The sequence below is a fragment of the Heloderma suspectum genome, chromosome 1 (genome assembly GCF_057233095.1).
Source record: "Heloderma suspectum isolate Gila_16-S chromosome 1, 16-S_ref, whole genome shotgun sequence".
Taxonomy (NCBI): domain Eukaryota; kingdom Metazoa; phylum Chordata; class Lepidosauria; order Squamata; family Helodermatidae; genus Heloderma; species Heloderma suspectum.
Window position 1 is genome coordinate 366,517,330 of NC_139458.1, and position 21,338 is coordinate 366,538,667.

At 42.9% G+C, this 21,338-nt stretch overlaps 1 protein-coding gene across 7 annotated transcripts in view; it reads right to left on the reverse strand.

Annotated features, from left to right (window-relative positions):
- Window positions 1–5,982: 5,982 nt before the first annotated feature.
- The window catches only part of ARID4B (AT-rich interaction domain 4B), a 132,864-nt gene continuing 117,508 nt past the window's right edge, over window positions 5,983–21,338 (reverse strand). For all 7 annotated transcript variants that reach the window (XM_084828167.1, XM_084828164.1, XM_084828163.1 and 4 more), the window contains 4 exons: window positions 14,173–14,283; window positions 13,196–13,411; window positions 11,275–11,421; window positions 5,983–7,745 (listed from right to left, as the gene is read on the reverse strand). In XM_084828167.1, coding sequence (XP_084684293.1) covers window positions 7,615–7,745; window positions 11,275–11,421; window positions 13,196–13,411; window positions 14,173–14,283 — 605 coding nt within the window. In that variant the 3' untranslated portion in view covers window positions 5,983–7,614. The remainder of the gene's footprint in view (window positions 7,746–11,274; window positions 11,422–13,195; window positions 13,412–14,172; window positions 14,284–21,338) is intronic.

Genomic DNA, 21,338 nt, shown 5'->3' on the forward strand with positions numbered 1-21,338 from the left:
CGCCTCAGCCGTTCTACTCAAATGTAATAAAAAGTATCTACGATTGCGGCAGCGACGCAAGAGCGCCCCCTGCCGGGGAACGACCGAAACATCAAGTAGACTCAGCCGCGGCATCTCCTCGCCGCTGCGTTGGTACCCCCGCAGTCCGGCGCTGCAAACAGATGCTGCGGGCAGAGCTGCAATACTGGGTCATCTGTAACCCACCCATCCCGTGTACTTTTCCCGCTAGTATTATGTTGGATACAACCCAAGGGACTTCTCTTGTTGTTCAGTCGTTCAGTCGTGTCCACCTCTTCGTAACCCCATGGACCATAGCACGCCAGGCCTTCCTGTCCTGCGCTCTCTCCCGGAGCGTGCTCAAGTCCATATTCATTGCATCGGTGGTGCTATCTAGCCATCTCATCCTCTGCTGTCCCCTTCTCCTTTTGCCTTCAGTCTTTCCCAGCATCAGTGTCTTTTCCAGGGAGTTTTCTCTTCGCATTAGGTGGCCCAAATATTTGAGCTTCAGCTTCAGTATCTGTCCTTCCAATGAGCACTCAGGGTTGATTTCCTTTAGGATGGACTGATATGACCTCCTTGCAGTCCAGGGGACTCGTAAGAGTCTTCTCCAGAAGGGACTTCTCTGGTGCACCCCAAAACACGGAAATTGAAAGCTGAAGCGATAACCTTTAACTTCTGCATCATGGAAGTAGCAAACAAATTCTCGTTTCACGTATCCTACCAACGTAGCCTCCTTGCTCCTACAATTTTCCTTTGGGGTTTTCAGGCCCGGTCCTTTTCTTCTGCAGCTTCAGGACAACATGATGAAGAAGGTAGTCGTTTGTCAGTCTTTAATAAGATAGATACTTTTAATTTCTAAACTTTTAACACTAACAACCAACCTTTTTCAAAGCTTACTTTAAGCTGCAGAATGCAATCTTTTGCATGTTTGACCCCTAGTAAGTATTCAAACATTATTGGGCTTGCAGACTTACTTGGCTTTGTAAATTCTAAAAAAGGTAATTGTTGAAAATGTAATCTATGCATATTTGCTCATACCTTGCTCCTTTCTCTTGCTGACATACGTTGCTCATGATTTGATGCTTGCCTCAAAACTAATGTGGCCTGATGTTCTCTTCAACCTCCATCAGCTTTATCATCCCATATACAGCATGCCTCTATTTACAGTATCAATTAATGCCATCCTCTCTCACTCAACTGAAAGCATATTAAAGTGAGAATAGGATCAACATGCAGCTGGTGGCCACTGCCTTCCTAGTGTCTTGACTTTCAGTGTTCCTTCAACCTGCAGAGGAAGAGGTTTGGCTCAAGGAAAGTGGGAGCTAAATTGCAAGTAAGCACAGCGACTGGGTTCACACAACACGCTAACCCACACTCAGTGGTTGAGTGTGGGTTGTTGAACCGAGAGGGGTTGTGTTTTATCTGAACCCAGGACATTTTCTGCACGATGGCTTGTTAATAAGCAGTGTGGCTTATTTTTCTCAAACAAGCCACGAGAACCTGTGGTTTGTTGTTGGGTTGTTCAGGGTGGTTAACAAGCCACTCTGCAGAAAATGTCCTGGGTTCGACCATTGAGTGTGGGTTAATTAGCATATTGTGTGAACAGCCCCAATATGAGACTGCCAACTGTATGGCCACCTCTGTCTCTCTGTATGCTTATGTGTGAATGGGGTGTTTATGTGCTCCCTGATGACATGTAATTTATCCCCTGGAATGTGAGTGTAACATACCTCATCTAACCAACTTATGAGTTCTGGAATTCAGCTGCCTATATTATTTATTGTTGTTGTTGTTCAGTTGTTAAGTCGTGTCCAACTCTTCGTGACCCCATGGACCACAGCATGCCAGGCCTTCCTGTCCTGCGCTCTCTCCCGGAGTGTGCTCAGGTTCATATTCATTGCATCGGTGATGCCATCTAGCCATCTCATCCTCTGCCGTCCCCTTCTCCTTTTGCCTTCAATCTTTCCCAGCATCAGGGTCTTTTCCAGGGAGTTTTCTCTTCGCATTAGGTGGCCAAAATATTTGAGCATATTATGACAACCCCTAAATTATTGCATCATGGACAAACATCCTGCTTAGAATTTATCTCAGTCAAGTATTATTAGATGCCATAGCCAGTGGTGGATAGAAGGAAATGTGGGCTGAACTGTAATGACTAATATGCAATACAATACTGTTTTGAAAGTAAAGGGAGTTGGATCCTCATGGACTCTTCATACAATTGCCCTTTTCTGTCTCCTCCATCCTTCTACATCCCTAGAAAAGACACATCTGAGAGCCAGGGGACCAACAAGCCCATCCCTTGATGTGGCGTGTTGGGGGCGGGGGGTGGGTGGGAGATGGGGAGTTTACAGCTGGGAAGAATTTATGGAAATCAAGAGATACCCCCTTGCAAAGGCAGACATGAGGGAGAGGCTATGGCTTAGTGACCCATAGCATATTAGAGGGATGGGCTGTAGTTCAGTGGTAGAGAACCTGCTTTGCATGCAGAAGGTATCAGGTTTAATCCCCAGCATTTCCAGGTAGGGCTGGAAAATTCCTGCCTGAAATCCTGGAGAGCTGCTGCCAGTCAGTGTTGACAATACTGGGCTCCATGGACCCATTGTCTGACTCGGTATAAAGCAGCTTCCCATGTTCCTATGTGTTTTTCCTCAAATAGGGAACTGGTAAATCCAATCCAGATTTGTTATATTGGTAAAACCGTAACTTATGTGGTATCAGATCCAAATTTTTAAAACCTCTTGAATTACACGTGCAATCCTATCCATGTTTAGACAGAAAGAAGTCCTACTGCCAGCGTTCCCCAGCCAGCCATGCTTTTTTCTGTCTAAATGTGCATAGGATTATACCTTTAATTGCTACTTGTATGTTTCTCTAGCAACCCTAAGAGGTTACTGTAGGTCCTTCTTCATAAAATGCATAGCTTCATCCGCCCCAACGCTCTTGTAACAGGCTTTAAACAGAAGTGTGCTAGGAGAAGCAAAGGTGAAATCAGAAGAGGATCTGTAACAATTTTTTCAAAGGTGGCTTTTTACATACCACAATGGTAAACAGATGCAATGAATAAGTAGGAATTCGAGAGGGTGAGAAGTTAACTTTCCATATGCTTTCTGAGGCTCCCTTTGAGTTTCTGATTTCCCAGTACTCGAACTGTAGTATGCTGTCATTCGAAACACGTTTCCCACCCCTACATTGGCACATTTTTTTGATGACGGGATTACTAGGAGTTGTATTTCTGCTCAGAAGGTCTGTCTACACCAGTCAACACTGGTGCAGTTCTTTGTTTGGGGTTATCTCTTACAGGTCTTTCCTTTAGTTCAAACAATATTCAGCTGGTAGTTGTTAGAAGGATCTAAATTGCACTTTCCTTGATGTAGTGCAGTTAGTTGTACGGAATTCACGAGTTTCCTGAAGGAGCGCTCCTGTTGAGGGAAAATTGAACTTTTCTAGCAATGATAAACCACAATAGTTTGCTGGAGGGGAAAAGCCATTTTGCCTTCTCCCACTGCTAGTACTTCCATTCAAACTGTGGGTGCTTCCTGACAGAGGCCTCCTAGCACTACCAATGAGAAACCACTGTGCAACTCTTTTCTTTATCAGCTTTTCTGAGGGAAAAGCCAGAAGTAGTAGTAGAAGAGCATGGGAGAGTTATGAGTTGAAGACATCTGGACCCCCTGTTAAATTACATGACTAAGGCAAGACAATGACCCTATAAAAGCCTCATCTAGAAGCACCTTGTATGTGCTCTGTGGAATATTACAGGCATCAGTTAGAATAGTCATTATTCCTGTGTTCCTTGTTGCATTTCAGTTGACTCTCAAATAGGCAGAAAGCATACATATTTAAGAATAGGGGGCACTGCCATGAAATGAGTACCTCTTCAATAAGGTACTAAGTATCCTGCAACAAAACTGGTCAAGTGAGTCCTATGTAGCAATCTCATTTTCGATGAGGTGCAGACTACACAAGCCCTTTATAGTATGTGGTCTACAAAATTATGTATGGTGTGGAGAATGTGGATAGGGAGACATTTTTCTTCCTCTCTCAAAATACTAGAACCTGGGGTCGTCCTATGAAGCGGATTGGTGGGAGATTTAGGGCGGATAAAAGGAAGTACTTCTTCACACAGCACATAAACTATGGAATTTGCTACCACAAGATGTAGTGATGGCCACCAATCTGGATGGCTTTAAAAGGGGGTTGGACAAATTCATGGAAGAGAAGGCTATCGATGGCTACCAGTCCTGATGGCTATGTGCTACCTCCAGTACCAGAGGCAGTGAGCCTATGTACCCCAGTTGCTGGGGGACATGGGTGGGAGGGTGCCGTTGCGCTCATGCCCTGCTTGTGGGTTCCTGGTCAAGAGCTGGTTGGCCACTGTGTGAACCGAATGCTGTACTAGATGAAGCCTTGGTCTGATCCAGCATGGCTCTTCTTATGTGAAGGGACATATCACATGAAAAGCAATTGGTGTAGGTAAACCCTGAATCCAATTTTCCATCTATATTCAGTTGCATTAGAGAGCTCAACACCTAAACAATGCAGTCTCAGATACAAATATCCAATCTAGCTTTGCTATTGATCTTTCCAGACACCACAATTCTATACTCCATAAATATCTGGTTGGTGTTTCTGCTAGCAGCAGCATGTACTGAAATTACTAAACACTGGAAATTGCAGTTTGGTTTCATGCTACAGGGGTGGTATGCAAAGGTGTGACTAATTGCCCTCTTTGAGCAGCTAACAAAGAGCAGAGGACTCAGAGGAGAATTGATGTTTGATGAGTTTATTGAAACCTGGTTCCCATTTATAGTGTTTATGAATAAAAACCCACAAAACAGCCACTTGGTCTTTTGGAAGGATTTAGTACTGCACTAGATGAATAATAATAATAATAAGAGACTGCTACCAAATTGCCTTTATTGTTGCCTGTTCTACAGATTACGTGTATCTGACATAGTCATGTGCTGTGCATACTTAAGTGTTTGTTATGTTCTTGTTGAAAACAATTGTATGTATATGTACACACACACACAGTTTGCTGGGCTCCTCCTGCTCTGGGGCATTCCAAGACCTGGTTATGAGGAAAGACTGTAGTGAGTGCACACTCTGAACAGAACGGCATTCAGTAGCTGCTCTGGATATCATCAACCATTGAGGGAAGGAAGGCTCCAGCCCATTTTGCCAACACCGTCTTCCAGGGTCAAAGGAAAGGGTAGGCTCTGCTAGGGGCATTGCACAAGCAATAGCATTTCACAGTACAGGAGATATTTTTACACAGTAAGGACCCATTTAGGTGTTGGTGTAGCAAGTACAACAGCAGTGACTGCATTGGAATCCAATTCAATTTTGCCAACTAATAACGAGGACTGTAGCTATAGAGATCACCAAATACTTTTTAAAAATCTAACAATATTTTAAGAAGCATACCCCAGCACTGATGACAGAAATCCCTGAATGTGCCAGAGGGCTTGAAAGAGTGGCAGAGTCTTAACTTATTTGTGCTTTTTGGCTGAGATGATAAAACAGGGGGGAACCATAGCACAAATAAAAGCAATCCTTCCTTCTCCTACAAACCCTCTGTGATTATTAGAGGAATTGAGGAAGGGGGTTTGGTGGCAAGGATAATAGTAGCTAGCTAGTAAGCCTAGATCATATCTGTGGAACTTGGAGCAGCTTCATTGATGTCACTGGGACCAACATATTCTTAGATTAAGTGCGCAATCCTATGCATGTTTAGACAGAAAAAAGTCCCACAACTTGCAGCATTCCCCACTCAGCCATGCTGATTGGGGAATGCTATGAGTTGTAGGACTTGTTTCTGTCTAAACATGCATAGGACTGTGCCTTAGATTAACCTAAATTTGACTCAGTTACATTTATTCATCCCAAAAGTGATTGTTGTTATGAGCAAAACTCAGTTTATATCTTGTACTGTTGAATACACTGAAATGCCTTAATTAAACTGGTAGAAACAGAATCCAGTATTCACAAACTATGGCATTTTATTTCAGAGGCCTTTGCTTACATTTGTACAATATATTACATAATTCAATTGTCTGCAGAACCTAATATATATTTTATAGCTTTTCTTTATATGCCTTTCCTTCAATGTTTGTCAACAAATTCTTTTTACAGTCCTGTACATATCTGAATAGCTTGAAACCATTTTCAATAAAATCAGTTACCTTTAAGCACACACTACTAAGACTGAAAATGCTTTTCTTAGAAAAGTCAAATGTAGAGATTCTGACACTCTAGCATGTACAAACAGAATGTTTGAAATTCTTACATATTGTATTGCCAGAAAAAGAAAAGAAAAAAACATGCCAGCCCCCTTAAGTCCAGCCAAAAAAAGTACACAGAACTACAATTAAAACAGTAAAACAATCTGTACAATAAAGTACTGTGTATTAACAGTGCCAGGTATTAAATAGCTTGAATGAACACTTCCGCAATATACAAATGTCTTACAAAGTTGTGTAATTAAATACAAGTGCCAAACAAAAGAGGGCTTGGGATCCATACAACATAAATTCAATAGAAGTGAAAACAGCTGAGTTGATTTTGGATATTGTACAAGGCAATTAAAAAAATCATCTCTACCACTCAGTTAGCTATTTATATTATAAACAACTATCCCTTTGTGGCAATGTTCTTCTCAACAACCATGACTTAATATTAACACAGTTTACTCCTCCTTGAAGACCTCTCAGTTGCAGCTCATAATAAAATAAGCATTACAAATGAAATATTTGTTGCTTTAACTGAAAAGAAACTTTTACAAGAAAACACAAAAATATAAGTGTTATAATTCATTATGAATAAATATACACTTTAAACTGGCTAAATACAATCTTTATACATTAAGATTTAATACAGTTTGTTAGCCATTTTCTGCCTTTTTTCACAATGTATTTTATCAAAATTAAAAAAAATACTGATTCATAGAAAAATGGCAAAGTACAGTAGTTTCATTCCAATTCATGGGTTATTAAGAACCCATAGTAACCTATTTAGCCTAATTCAAACCTGTAAACATTAGTCAGCCTTTTAAACAGAATCCTTATATTTGGTTGTCAGGTCTGATGAGAAACATCCTATTAACAGCAGGTTTGGAATTAAATTACATGTGCTTGACTTGTACAGTTATAGCCGCTGTAAGGCGACTTAGTTAAAAAACAATTATCTTGTAAAAATGAAAATAGGTTCATTTTTCCTAAATAATGGGAAAATATCAAATGCTCCAGCTTTAACAAAATACCAGGGAATACGTGAACAGTAAGCCACTTTTAACACATTAATTAGGCCTACCCAACAACTGTATGCTTACCATACTGGTTCTACCGGCAGTGAACAGCCTCCATTTGCCACAGTGGAAGGCCTTCAACTCATTCAACATACAATTCCCAGACAAGTTGGAAACAATTATTGCTTGAGGAAAAGCAGTTTGTTGTACTTTTTCTTCATAAAAGTGCACTTAAGTGCAAAGTTAGCTTGTCAAGAAAAATTTTAAATACAAAATAGTGCTTGTCTGAATATTGTGCCACTGTGCAGTATAAAAAGTGGCTCTCAGCAGCCATTAAGTGCAAAGTGCATAGGCAAGTCTTGCTGTCACCTGCACTCAACCGACATTCCATTTTGTGATGAACTTGACATGGGTGGATCCGCTAAACTTAACATAACTGCTGCTGTAATGGAACTGGAGGAAGGTGAGGAAGATGATGATGATGTGGTAGCAGCACCTGTAAAACAGAGTGAAGAGTAAAAAAACACACACATCACCCCTGAAAATCATTGTTACTGAAACCAAATAGGATTTGGGACATAAATGTGTATTTTGTAAAGACCTTCAAAGTGCTTTCCTAGTTGCTATTGCCTCTCCAACAACTGTAATCCACTAAAGCAATCTTAAGGTTATTTACAGTATAACCCTATACATGATTACTTTGAAATAAGGCCTACTTAGTTCAGTGGGGCTTATTCCCAGGTAAGTAAGTATAAGATTGCAGACTTAAATCTGGTTCGTACAACACAATAAGCCACAGTGGGTTGTCACCGTGGGTTGTTTAAGGGTAGCTTATTGTGACATCCAAACCTGGAACGGATTTTCATTCTGTGTTGTTTTCCACAAACAAGCCACCCTGAGAACCCATGGCTTGTTGTTAGGTTGTTCAGGGTGGCTTGTTGTGACGTCTGAACCCAGGTGATTTCATCATGGATTTTCAGGAATGGCTAGACAGCCACCTGGCAAGAGTGTTGAAACCCCTGCAGCTCCTTGCGATCTCGCTAGTGTCAACGCCATCCACCCTCATCCCTTGTCAGTGCCCTTTGCCCCATGCTTCTAAAAATCAAGAAGAAAAGACACCAGAGAGTGTCCTGAATGTGATCTCAACCTTTTCTTTTTATTATTATTATTTTCAGTCCTGCACAAGTGCACACATTTAAAAGTCCACTGCTATGAAATTTGCGTAATTTTCCCCTCCGCTTTATTGCTCTGCCATGAAATTTATGTATATTTACTGATCCCACTCACTGCTCTGCCTTGAAATTTGTGTACCTTTACTGATCCCTCTCCCTCTCTGCTCCGCCTTGAAATCTGCATATCTTTACTGATCCCCATCACTGCTCTGTACCTTATATGTATACCTGACAGCTAAAACGGAGAGCAGTGGAGGAAAGCAACAAATGCGATGGGGAGGGGGGAGCCAAAAGCAACTGGCGGCTGCAAGAGGAAGACGGGTGTAATTACTTTGGAAGTACATGAAGCAGCCTTTAAAAAAAAAGACAAAATTGACAAGGACATTGACAAGAGGGAGATATCAGTATGCTGGGCTAAATAGCGGGCTGGCGGCCTTGCGCTCCTGCACATTTGCACAAGTCCCAGAGTAATTCTTTTTTTAAAGGTTTGCAGACGCGTTACCGTGTTCATAAGGGCTCATAAAATTATATGCATTTGGTGACAAGATGTGGGTTTCCCTCATTACATGAGTGGGTAAGAGGAATGAGCGGGAAACAACCCATAGAAAACTGCAATGTGCCCGATTGTTGGAATAACATGGGTTATCAAGCATGGTGGCTTATCTTCAGGGTGGCTTAGCATGATATGCAAACTTGCCCTTAGTGTTGCACTGCTCTACACAAATTGACCCACTTTAGGAAGGTGTATTTATTCCTTGTATTGGATCCATTTCTGTTGCTAAGTGCATGTAAGTTTTCACATTGAAGAGCAGCTCTATGATTCTCAAAGTCTTACAACAGAAGCTGGACCAGTAGAAGATCATCATCTTGCCTATCTATTATATCTAAAGGATTTTGCCTTTGATCCTAAGTCCAGTTACAAAGTGTAAATTCCACTGAATTCAGAAGGGCCATATTTCTATGTAGAGACTTTAGGTTCAGAATGTTTATCAGAATTTATCTCCCAAAGTTTTGCTTCCTTCAGAATTCATTTACCACGTGGGTTTAAGATTGCAGGGTTGGGTAGATCCCATGTTCAAATAATTGCGGCATCTTCCAGTTCAGGCATTATGTTTGATACATGGCAAGCAGCGTGGATAAGAGGAGTATGACTCTCAAGACCTGATTCCAATCACACACAGGGTCATCTTAAGTTATTCTACAGCCCTCGGTGAGGTACAATTTTGGCAAAGACACCCACACCACCAGTGTTAGTTCCTAATCCAGCAGAGCAGTTCTTACTTCAATCCTGCCTGTACCAGCACCATTTTTGTTAATCAACAAACTACCAAGCAAAGTATTAAAAAATGAGCAATGCCTGTTTAGACAGGTAGGTTTTTTAACAGGCACCAAAACACCACCACGATTGGTGCCTATAGCAGGGAAAGAATTCATGACAGGGTGCCACAACACAAAAGGCCCTCTCCTTGGTTAATATCAGATGTACTTGTGCAGGCAAAGGAACAACCAGGAGGCCCTGATCTGTAGATCTCAATGAACAGTTAGGATGATATAGGAGAAGGTGCTCCCTCAGGTAACCTGATCCCAAGTTGTTTAGGGCCTTATATGTCAACATCACTTTGAACCTGGCCTGATAACATATTGGTAGCCAAGGGCAGTATTGTGAGCAAAGGCCTAACACGCTCGCAGTAGGCTACCCCACTCAGCAACCTAACTGCTAAATTCTGCACAAACAGAACCAGTGTCAAGGGAAGCTCCACACAGAGTGCACATTGCAGCGATCCACTCTTGCAGTTACCAATGCATGGATCACTGTAGTCAGACTATCCTTATCCAGGAATAGCTGTAGCTGGTCTACGAACTGAAGCTGGTAAAAGGCACTCCTAAGCCTCCACCTAAGCCTCCAGTGACAAAGACGGTTTGAAGGGTACCCCTAAATTATGAACCTGATCCTTCAGGGGAATACAAACCTGACCAGAACAGGTAACCAGTCTAATTCCTGGACATGGGAACCACCCACCCACAGAATCTCTGTCCTGTCAGGATTCAGCTTCAGTGTCTTGGTCCTCATCTAGCCTTCTACTACTTCTAGGCACTGATCTAGGACATGCACAGCCACACCCGATTCAGATGTCACAGAGAAATAGAGCTGGGCATCATCAGCATACTGATGAAGTGTGCCCCAAATCTCCTAATGACCACTCCAATGGCTTCATATAGATGTTGAATAGCACTGGGGACAAGAAAGTACCCTGCGGAACCCCACAGTACAAATGCCAGGGGGATGACACATAGTTACCCAATGCAGTTTCCTGAAACTAACCGTGCAAGTAGGAATGGAACCACTGCGATAAAGTGCTTCCCATCCTCAACCCATAGAGCTAGTTCTGGAGGATACCATGGGGAATATTATGAAAACCTGCTGAGAGATCAAGGAGAATCAACATGGTTGCACAGGAGGGTAATCCATCAGGGAGACCAAGGCTGATTCTGTCCCAAAAACCAGGTCTGAAAACACAGTTGAATGGGTCTAGATAAAATGTTCTGGAACTAGCTCTGTGCAGGTGAAGTCCCATGTAGGGGCAGATGATGAAGAAAAACGTAATCCCATGCAAACATGTTAAGGACAAGGCATAAGGCTGTGATCCTAAGTGCATTTTCTTGAAAGGAAATTTCAACAGAGATTAATCAAATTTAATTCCAAATCATTAGACCAGGATCAGAGTGCAAGAGTCACCAAAGATTCACAAAGAAGACCTAATATTTTAAGAGACATTCAACACTCAAATTCTCACTTCAGTAATTCTGTTCAATCTTAATAAATGAGGGCAAAAATAAGGCCTAATTGCTTACTTTCCCGCTCTTTTTTCTTCAAACGCTTTCTTCTTCTGTCAATGGAAGCTACTTCAGATTTTAAAGACAAGTAGTGTTTCCTGATTTCTTGAAGCTTTTCTTGAAGGATTGCTATGCGCTCTGCACTGGTCATATTTTCTAGGTCCGCTGCAATGAAAGCAACATTTGTTAGTTTAAGCCAAAATCTTCCTCCTACTTATGAAGAAAGACAGCAAGGGAGAATAAAATAACTTGAAGGGGAAGCAACAACTATACAGTATTACACCTTTTCTAGCTTTAATATTTAAACAAAATCAAACATGCACATGGAGCACTTCTATAATCTGACATATAATCATCAGGTTTTGGAATGTTATAAAAATGCAAATGAATCTTTATAGGCAACTGCCGCAAACCCAGATGAGCCTTGGGATTAAGTGTTTTCCTTTAATTCTTGCAATTGCAAATATAATACAGATAAAAAACAAAGACAGCTATACTGGTCCACAAGAAAAAAAGAATTCAAAATCCATAGTTGGGCAATACCTTTATTAGGACCAATCAAAATGCCACAAAAGACTATGCTAGTTTTCAAGTTCTCCACAAGTCTCCATCAGGCTAAATGGTACAAAAAGCAGGTGTTGGTTTTGTACTTTTGTGTCCTCCCCCACCCCTTCCTGGTTTTTGTACCATCTAGCTTGATGAAGTATTCTGAAGATCTCAAAAGCTTGCACATACTTTTGTGGCATTTTGGTAGGTCCCAATAAAGGTATTGATCAACTGTGAAATACAATGCAGTACATTCAATATGCAGCTACTTCTAGCAAGCAAAAAATGAAGCCAAAACTGAACAAAAACACCACCACCATCCCCGGAGTCTTGTAGCATCTTAAAGACTAACACATTTATTATGCCAAAAGCCAAAGATGGGGAAACAAATTTCATCCAGCCCCCAGGAATTTTCAGGGGGGTTCCTGTCCATCACTATCCAGGAAGGGTCAGTGAGGAGAGCAGCTGATTGATGATTGCTACTGGAAAGTGCTTGCAGCACCTTCCAATAGTAGTGCCCAATGCCTGTTGTCCTGAAGGAAGGGCCACTGAGGAGAGTGGCTGGTTCAGTAATGCTGATGGAAGGTGCTCCAAGTATCTTTCAGCAGTGATGTCCCACCCCCTTTCCTGTTCTGGAGGAAATATTTCCTGATAGACTAAGCAGTCTACAGCTGCCTTCCTCTCCAGGGACAGTTATAGTATTCTTCATGTTAGTCAGTCAATCCCAACCTGAGTAGCCAGAGCTTCAGGAGATGGCAACACCTCGGCACTATCTTTCTAGGCATTACAACATTATTCATTTAAGGTATGTCTACTACAATTAAGAACATATAATACAATTAAGGCAAATTAAAAAAACAGAGATAGCTGATCTGGGCGAGGCGGGGGGAGAAACAGATCTGAGTTACAGCCAGGCTTTCTGTTTTCAGACATGGGGGGTCAGCCATTGCTTCTTTGTCCCAGAATGCTAGGTGTAATTGGACACCTGCAACACCTTCTAGTGATGTATTCATTCTGTCTGCAATCTCCACCCTGAAACCTGAGTCTAAGCTGCAGACCTCATCACCACATCTGGCCTCATCTGTGTGCTTTTTGTCTCCCCTCCCCTCCCCCCAATCCCTTTCTTTTTTTTGCACCATTTAACCTGATGAAGAGTTCTGGAGAACTCGAAAGTTTGCACACTCTTTTGTGGGATTTTGTTTGGTCCTAATAAAGATGGATTTTGGATTAATACAGCTAACCAAGTAACCATTGTGTGGCCCCCTGACTGATATTTTCTGTGAGTCCCTCTTGGTTAATTTAAAAAAAAATGAAAAAAAATTGCCCCTCCCTCTAACTTTGGGGCCTCAATATACTCAAGAGTGCAAGCACAGCAAAATAAATCCATACTTACACATTTGAAAACTCCATTTATACAGTTTTGGCAAACGATTGTTCTGTTCCTTGAGATCTGAATCCTTCTCTCCATTTTTCCCACATTTTCCTGGAGACTGTGTTCTTGCTGGAGATTTCATATGCTGAGACTTCATTCCTGTAGAAACTGATTTTGCTGGCTGAGATTTGGCAATACTTTCTCCAGCAGAAAGTTCTTCACTATCACTGCTGTTTGCTGAAGAAACACACAACAAATACACTGTATAGGTTTAGCTTATTCCTAAAAAATCTCAGCACCTGTTCAAGTGCTTGTCTCCACTCAAAAGAAACATTCCCTCTTAAATAAAAAAACAACAACCCTCCAATAAAAACAAAATGGCAAATTTCAATAGACACATGGAAAGGAAAACTTAGACTTGTACTGCAGAGATAAATGAGAATGTGCCTTGGCTCTTCAAATGGTGAAGGGAGAGGAACTGCATAATCTGCTATGGGTTGGCAACCCTTTAAAGCTATTTTAACAATTTATGAAAACTGTTTTTGCAAGGATGTGGTGTTCTCAGTACAGAGTCCATAAATTCTTTACTTAAACAATAATGTGACATTCATTCAGTTGGGAAGAACTTGAAGAACATTAAAGTTCTAAGCAGACTCCAAACCGGTGCAGCAGTTTAATACGATTCCACAAAACTGGAAAAGCTATTTGAGTTTCATGTACGGAAATTTGCTCTAGTATGTTATATGAAGATTAGGTTTGGTTCCACCAGAAGAAGTGTTCTCTGAAGAGTTCCACTCAGGAGACTCCAGCTGGCAGGAAAGGGGAAAGGATGAGACAATTTTCACTGATACCCCCTGCAAGGAGGGGGGAAATGCTTAGCTGGACCAGAAGCCTTACACAGATAAAAAGAAGCCTTCTTTCTATGGGAGGCAAACCCATTGTACAAATAATAAAGGTCTAAGCCCAAGTTTTGCTCTCCATCTAGTTACCATACTTACTATTTTTGCTCTTCTTTTTGTTGTTCACCACAGACGTTTTGTGATTTCTTTTCTGCTTTTTTGAGGAACCACCTCCCTGGCCATCTTTAAGCCTTTTCTGGCCTGTACAAGCTTTATTGAAATAATAGGAAGAACAATATATTTTACAGCCTGTATTTTACATACCAGAGGCACTAATGTTTAATTTTAACCATCCTACACCATTTGTTTTGACAGTATAAATCTGCTATAAAGTCTTAGCTGGAAATAAAGTTATGATTGATTGCAAAATTATTCCAGTTTAACATACATTTATTTTATTACTATCACACATTCCAAAAATGTACATTGCACCCCACAGTATTGACTTAATTATTTTTACACCAGTTAAGCAATCCTAATTGGAATATTAGGAAGTCCTGGAAGAGGACAGGGGAGAAAAACCAAAACCAAAATATGCCTAAGTGAAATAATGGGGTTGTTTGCATGACACACCACGGTGTGTCATGCAATCCCAGTCACTGTTTGGGTTCGCACAACTGGAGAAGGAAAATAAGCCATGGCTTGCTTCAGGGTTGTGGGGTGGTTTGTAACCCAAGCTCACTGGGTTTGGACAACACAGCAAACTGCACCTCAGCGAGGTAATTATGGTAACGACGCAGCGTGCGACTGGCACATGCAGGGCGGGAAAATAAGCTACGATGGCTTATTTTCCTTCCCCGAATGTGCAAACCCAGTACTGGGTCATAGTACTTAAATGAAAGGGTTCTATGTACCACAATAAATTAATAGGGGTTTTCCCCCTTCCCAAAGAACATTACAAATAAAAAATGATTGCTGCAAGTTTGTACTGTGAGTGTTAACACCTATATAAAGTAAGTCCAACCTGGAGTAGAATTGACCTCTGACAGTAAAATGTACTTCTGTGGTCTCAATGGACCCCTACTGTGTTCTGTAATGGTTCTTTTTGGTGGGAGTGTTGGTACTCACAAGAATGTACAGATTTACTTATTTACAAAAAGAGAAAAAAATGTACTTGAAGCAAAATGTTGTTTTCCCAGTTCTACTTTGAGAAGTTGCTAGGGAGAGAATGGACTCCTATTACCTTGGCATGTGGTAGTTTGACTTCCCCATTCATTACAGTAAGGGTAAATAGGACCCCACTAGCTTAGTTAACTAAACTTTTTTTAAAAAAATAATTGAAACAGTGGGTGGAAGAAACGATGAAACACACATGACAACTGGCCCGATAATTGTTGAGTACACAGAGTATGAAATGGGTTGGATTTGCTAAAAATGTTTTACAAATATTTCAAACAGCCGCTAGGGCTGACCAAATGATACAGAATCTAACTATCTGCTTCTTGGTTCAATGCAAATTTGATGAAATAAATAGCTCAAACTAGGGACATGAGCACGTGGGGGGAAATCACAACCTGAACTCTGCTTCTTCTTTTACCACAGCAGTCTCTACTAAAGAGGTAGGGCATGTTCAGTTCAGAACAGAACTTGCCTGCAAGCTCTGGAAACTAATGTGGCAAAAGCAGGATATAAAGCTATAGCTTTGTGCGTGGTTCTCTCCTGCACACCTATAACCCTTCTTTGGATCCCAGCCATAGAAAATATGAATTTTAGATACTATGAATTAAACAAGGATTTCATTAGGTTATTTATTTATTAAATTTCTTAATCGCCCATCTGGCCGGCCACTCTAGGTGATGTACAGCAATACAAACAGTTTTAAAACAATAAAATTCTACATTAAAACATCATATTTCTAAAAATACCCTAACCCACCCCAAATGCCTGCCTGAACAACCACATTTTTAATGCGTGGCAGAAGCTCATTAAAGAGGGGGGCATTGTGGAGTTCCCTAGGGAGGGAGTTCCACAGAGTGGGGGCCACCACAGAGAAGGCCCTCTCCCTTGTCCTCACCAGCCTAGCTGTCCTAGTTGATGGGACAGAGAGAAGTCCATCTGAGGCTGATCTTGTTAAGCGGCCTGTCTGATGTTGCTGGAGGCACTCCTTAAGATAGGCTGGGCCGGAACCATATAGGGTTTTAAAGGTCAAAACCTTTAATCAGGCGAGCCGCTGCATTCTGTACCAGCTGCGGCTTCTGAACCGCCTTCAAGGGTAACTCCACATAGAGCGCATTACAGTAGTCTAGACGAGAGGAGACCAGGGCATGTACTACCGATGGGAGCAGATAGTCGGGAAGGTAGGGGCGCAGCTGCCGTATCAGATGGAGTTGGTACAGCACTGTCCGGCTCACAGCTGACACCTGAGCCTCCATGGACAGCTGGGAGTCTAAAATGACCCCCAGGCTGCGGACCTGGTCTTTCAAGGTTAGCCATACCACATTCAACACCAGGTCAACATCCCCCAACCTCCTCTTGTCTCCCACCAAAAGTACCTCGGTCTTGTCAGGGTTCAGCTTCAGCTTATTCCTCCCCATCCAGCCACTCACTGTCTCCAGACATTTGGACAGGGATTCTACGGCCAACCTTGGTGAAGATTTAAATGAGAGGTAGAGCTGCATGTCATCCGCATATTGATGACACCGCACCCCAAACCTCCTGATGATAGCCCCCAGCAGCTTCGCATAGATGTTAAATAGCATTGGGGAGAGGATGGAACCCTGTGGCACCCCACAAGTGAGCAGCCACGGGTCCGAAACCTCCTCTCCCAGTGCTACCCTCTGGTGCCTGCCAGAGAGGAAGGTCCAGAACCACCGTAATACGGTGTCTCCGATGCCCAACCCCTCCAGGCGGTCCAGGAGGATACCGTGGTCAACGGTATCAAAAGCCGCTGAGAGGTCGAGGAGAACAAGGAAGGAGCATTCGCCCCTATCCAAAGCCCTCCTCATATCATCCGCCACGGCGACCAAGGCTGCGAAGCCCGACTGAAATGGATCCAGATAATTGGCTTCTTCCAAGCGTGCCTTCAACTGCATCGCCACCACCCGCTCAAGCACCTTGCCCCAAAATGGCAGATTCAAAACTGGGCGAAAGTTGTTTAGGACTTGGGGATCCAAGGAGGGCTTTTTAAAGAGCTGTCTTATCACTGCCTCCTTGAGAGCTGATGGCATCACTCCCTCCTCAAGGGAGGCGTTCACCACCCTGATCCCCTCACCCAGCCTCTCTCTGCAGCTCATAATGAGCCAAGATGGGCAAGGATCAAGTAAGCAGGTGGTCAGCCTTACAGATGAAAGCACCTTGTCCACTTCATCAGAAGGAAGAAGCTGGAACTGATCCCACAAAACCGGTTTGCCACAGACTGCCTCTTGCTTGCTAACTATATCCACGGTGCACGGAATAACACTCCTAATGTGATCAATGTTATCCGCAAAGTGCCTTGCCAAGGCCTCACAGGAGGTTTTAGAATGCTCCAGCAGTTCCGGAGCAACTGGACCGACCAGGCTCTGGACCACTTGGAACAGCCTCCTGGGACAGCACTCTGCAGACACGATAGAGGCAGCATAATATTACTTTTTTGCTGCCTTCATCGCCACGTGATAGGCTGAAGATACAGCTCTAGCCCGTATCTGATCATCTTTGGAGTGAGACTTCCGCCACCGGCGCTCTAGCCATCTCATCTCCTGTTTCAGAGCTTGTAACTGAGGATTGAACCATGGTGCAGTCCGAGCCCTGTTCAAGGGGAGAGGGCGTTTCAGAGCTACCCGCTCTAAGGCCCCAGTGATTGCGGCATTCCACCCACCCACCCAGATCTTGACTGAGTGGCCGTTTGCATGCTCCAGAGAATCCCCAAGTGCATTCAGTAATCCATTTGGATCCATAAGACGCCTGGGGTGGACCATTTTAATGGGTCCTCCATCCCTGCTGAGGGGTTGTGGAACCGAGAAGTCCAACACCACCAGATAGTGATCTGACCATGACAAGGGGTGGTGGATATACCCCCGACTTCCAGATCACTCCCCGCTTCTCCAGAAAAAAGCACAAGGTCTAGCACATGACCGGCTACATGTGTGGGCCCAGTTGGAATAGGGTGCAGCTCCCAGAAAGCTATTTTTCATTAAAACGGAGAGAAGAAAGAACAAGACATATATTAGGTGTGTTAACTAAATATGAAGTATTCTACTATAGTCTTCCCCTTCATGGATCACTGCCTTGTTGTGGCGAAGGGGCTTGCGTAACTCAGTGAAGCCATAAGCTATGCCGTGCAGGGCCACCCAAGATGGACAGGTCATGGCAGAGAGTTCTGACAAAATGTGGTCCACTGGAGAAGGAAATGGCAACCCACTCCAGTATTCTTGCCAAGAGAACCCCATGGAACGTATCACAAGGCTAAAAGAGATGACACCGGAAGATGAGAGCCTCAGGTCGGAAGGTGTCCAATACACTACTGGGGAAGAGCAGAGGGTATTTCCAAGTAGCGCCAGAAAGAGTGAAGCGGCTGGGCCAAAGCCGAAAGGACACTCAGCTGTGGATGTGTCTGGTGGTGAAAAGGAAATCCGATGCTGTAAAGAACAATGAATCAAGATAAGCTGGAGGTGGTCAAACATGAGATGGCAAGATTGAACATCGACATCTTGGGAATCAGCGAACTAAAATGGACAGGCATGGGCGAATTTAATTCAGGTGACCATCATATCTACTACTGTGGGCAAGAATCCCTTAGAAGAAATGGAGTAGCACTCATAGTCAACAAAAGGGTGGGAAAAGCAGTACTGGAGTACAATCTTAAAAACGATAGAATGATCTCAGTACGAATACAAGGCAAACCATTCAACATCACAGTAATTCAAGTCTATGCCCCAACCACTGAGGCCAAAGAAGCTGAGGTTGATCGGTTCTATGAAGACCTACAACACCTTCTAGAACTAACACCAAAAAAAGATGTCCTCTTCATCATAGGGGATTGGAATGCTAAAGTAGGAAGTCAAGAAATCACCGGGATAACAGGCAGGCATGGCCTTGGTGTACAAAATGAAGCAGGACAAAGGCTAATAGAGTTTTGCCAAGAGAACACGCTGATCATAGCAAACAAGCTTTTCCAACAGCACAAGAGGCGACTCTACACATGGACATCACCAGACGGTCAATATCGAAATCAGACTGATTATGTCCTTTGCAGCCAAAGATGGAGAAGCTCTATACAGTCAGTCAAAACAAGACCTGGATCAGATCATGAGCTTCTTGTTGCAAAATTTCGGCTTAAATTGAAGAAAACCACTAAACCATTCCGGTATGACCTAAATCATATCCCTTATGAATATACAGTGGAGGTGAGGAATAGATTTAAGGGATTAGACCTGACAGAGAGAGTGCCTGAGGAACTATGGACGGAGGTCCGTAACATTGTTCAGGAGGCAGCAACGAAATCCATCCCAAAGAAAAAGAAATGCAAGAAAGCAAAGTGGCTGTCTGATGAGGCTTTACAAGTAGCTGAGGAAAGAAGGGAAGCGAAAAGCAAGGGAGAAAGGGGAAGATATAGCCAACTGAATGCAGAGTTCCAGAGAATAGCAAGGAGAGACAAGAAGGCCTTCTTAAATGAACAATGCAAAGAAATCGAGGAAAACAACAGAATGGGAAAGACTAGCGATCTCTTCAAGAAAATCGGAGATCTCAAGGGAACGTTTTGTGCAAAGACGGGCATGATAAAGGACAGTGAAGGCAGGGACCTAACAGAAGCAGATGAGATTCAGAAGAGGTGGAAAGAATACACAGAAGAACTATACAGGAAAGATCTGAATGTCCCTGGTAGCCATGAGAGTGCGGTCACTGAACTTGAGCCGGACATCCTAGAGAGTGAAGTCAAGTGGGCCTTAGGAAGCCTTACAACAAAGCTATAACAACAAAGCTAGCGGAGATGACAGTATTCCAGCTGAGCTATTTAAAATCCTAAAAGATGATGCTGTTAAAGTGCTGCATTCAGTATGCCAACAAATTTGGAACACTCAGCAATGGCTGCAAGACTGGAAAAGGTCAGTTTACATTCCAATTCCAAAGAAGGGCAACGCCAAAGAGTGTTCAAACTACCGCACAATTGCGCTCATTTCACATGCCAGGAAGGTGATGCTCAAAATCCTACAAGCTAGGCTTCAACAGTATGTGAACCGAGAACTACCGGAAGTACAAGCTGGGTTTCGAAGAGGCAGAGGAACTAGAGATCAAATCGCCAACTTTCGCTGGATCATGGAGAAAGCAAGAGAATTCCAGAAAAACGTCTATTTCTGCTTCATTGACTACACTAAAGCCTTTGATTGTGTGGATCACAACAAACTGTGGCAAATTCTTAAAGTGATGGAAGTACCAGACCACCTTACCTGTCTCCTGAGAAACCTGTACGACGGTCAAGAAGCAACAGTAAGAAACAGACATGGAACAACCGAGTGGTTCAAAATTGGGAAAGGAGTACGACAAGGCTGCATATTGTCATCCTGCTTTTTTAACTTATATGCAGAGTACATCATGAGAAACGCTGGGTTGGATGAATCAGAGGTTGGAATTAAGATTGCTGGGAGAATTATCAACAACCTCAGATATGCAGACGATACCACCCTAATGGCAGAAAGCGAAGCGATCTCAAAAGCGATCTCAAGAGCCTCTTGTTGAGGGTGAAAGAGGAGAGTGCAAAAGCTGGTTTGAAACTCAACATTAAAAAAACTAAGATCATGGCATCTGTCCCCATCATTTCCTGGCATATAGAAGGGGAAGAAATGGAAGCAGTGACAGATTTTACTTTCTTGGGCTCCAAGATCACCGCAGACGGTGACTGTAGCCATGAAATTAAAAGACGCTTGCTCCTTGGGAGGAAAGCTATGGCAAACCTAGACAGCATAGTAAGAAGCAGAGACGTCACCTTGCCGACAAAGGTCCGTATAATCAAAGCTATGGTTTTTCCAGTAGTAATGTATGGCTGTGAGAGCTGGACTATAAGGAAGGCTGAGCGCCGAAGAATTGATGCTTTCGAACTGTGGTGCTGGAGAAGACTCTTACGAGTCCCCTGGACTGCAAGGAGGTCAAATCAGTCCATCCTAAAGGAAATCAACCCTGAGTGCTCATTGGAAGGACAGATACTGAAGCTGAAGCTCAAATATTTGGGCCACCTAATGCGAAGAGAAAACTCTCTGGAAAAGACCCTGATGCTGGGAAAGACTGAAGGCTAAAGGAGAAGGGGACGGCAGAGGATGAGATGGCTAGATAGCATCACCGATGCAATGAAT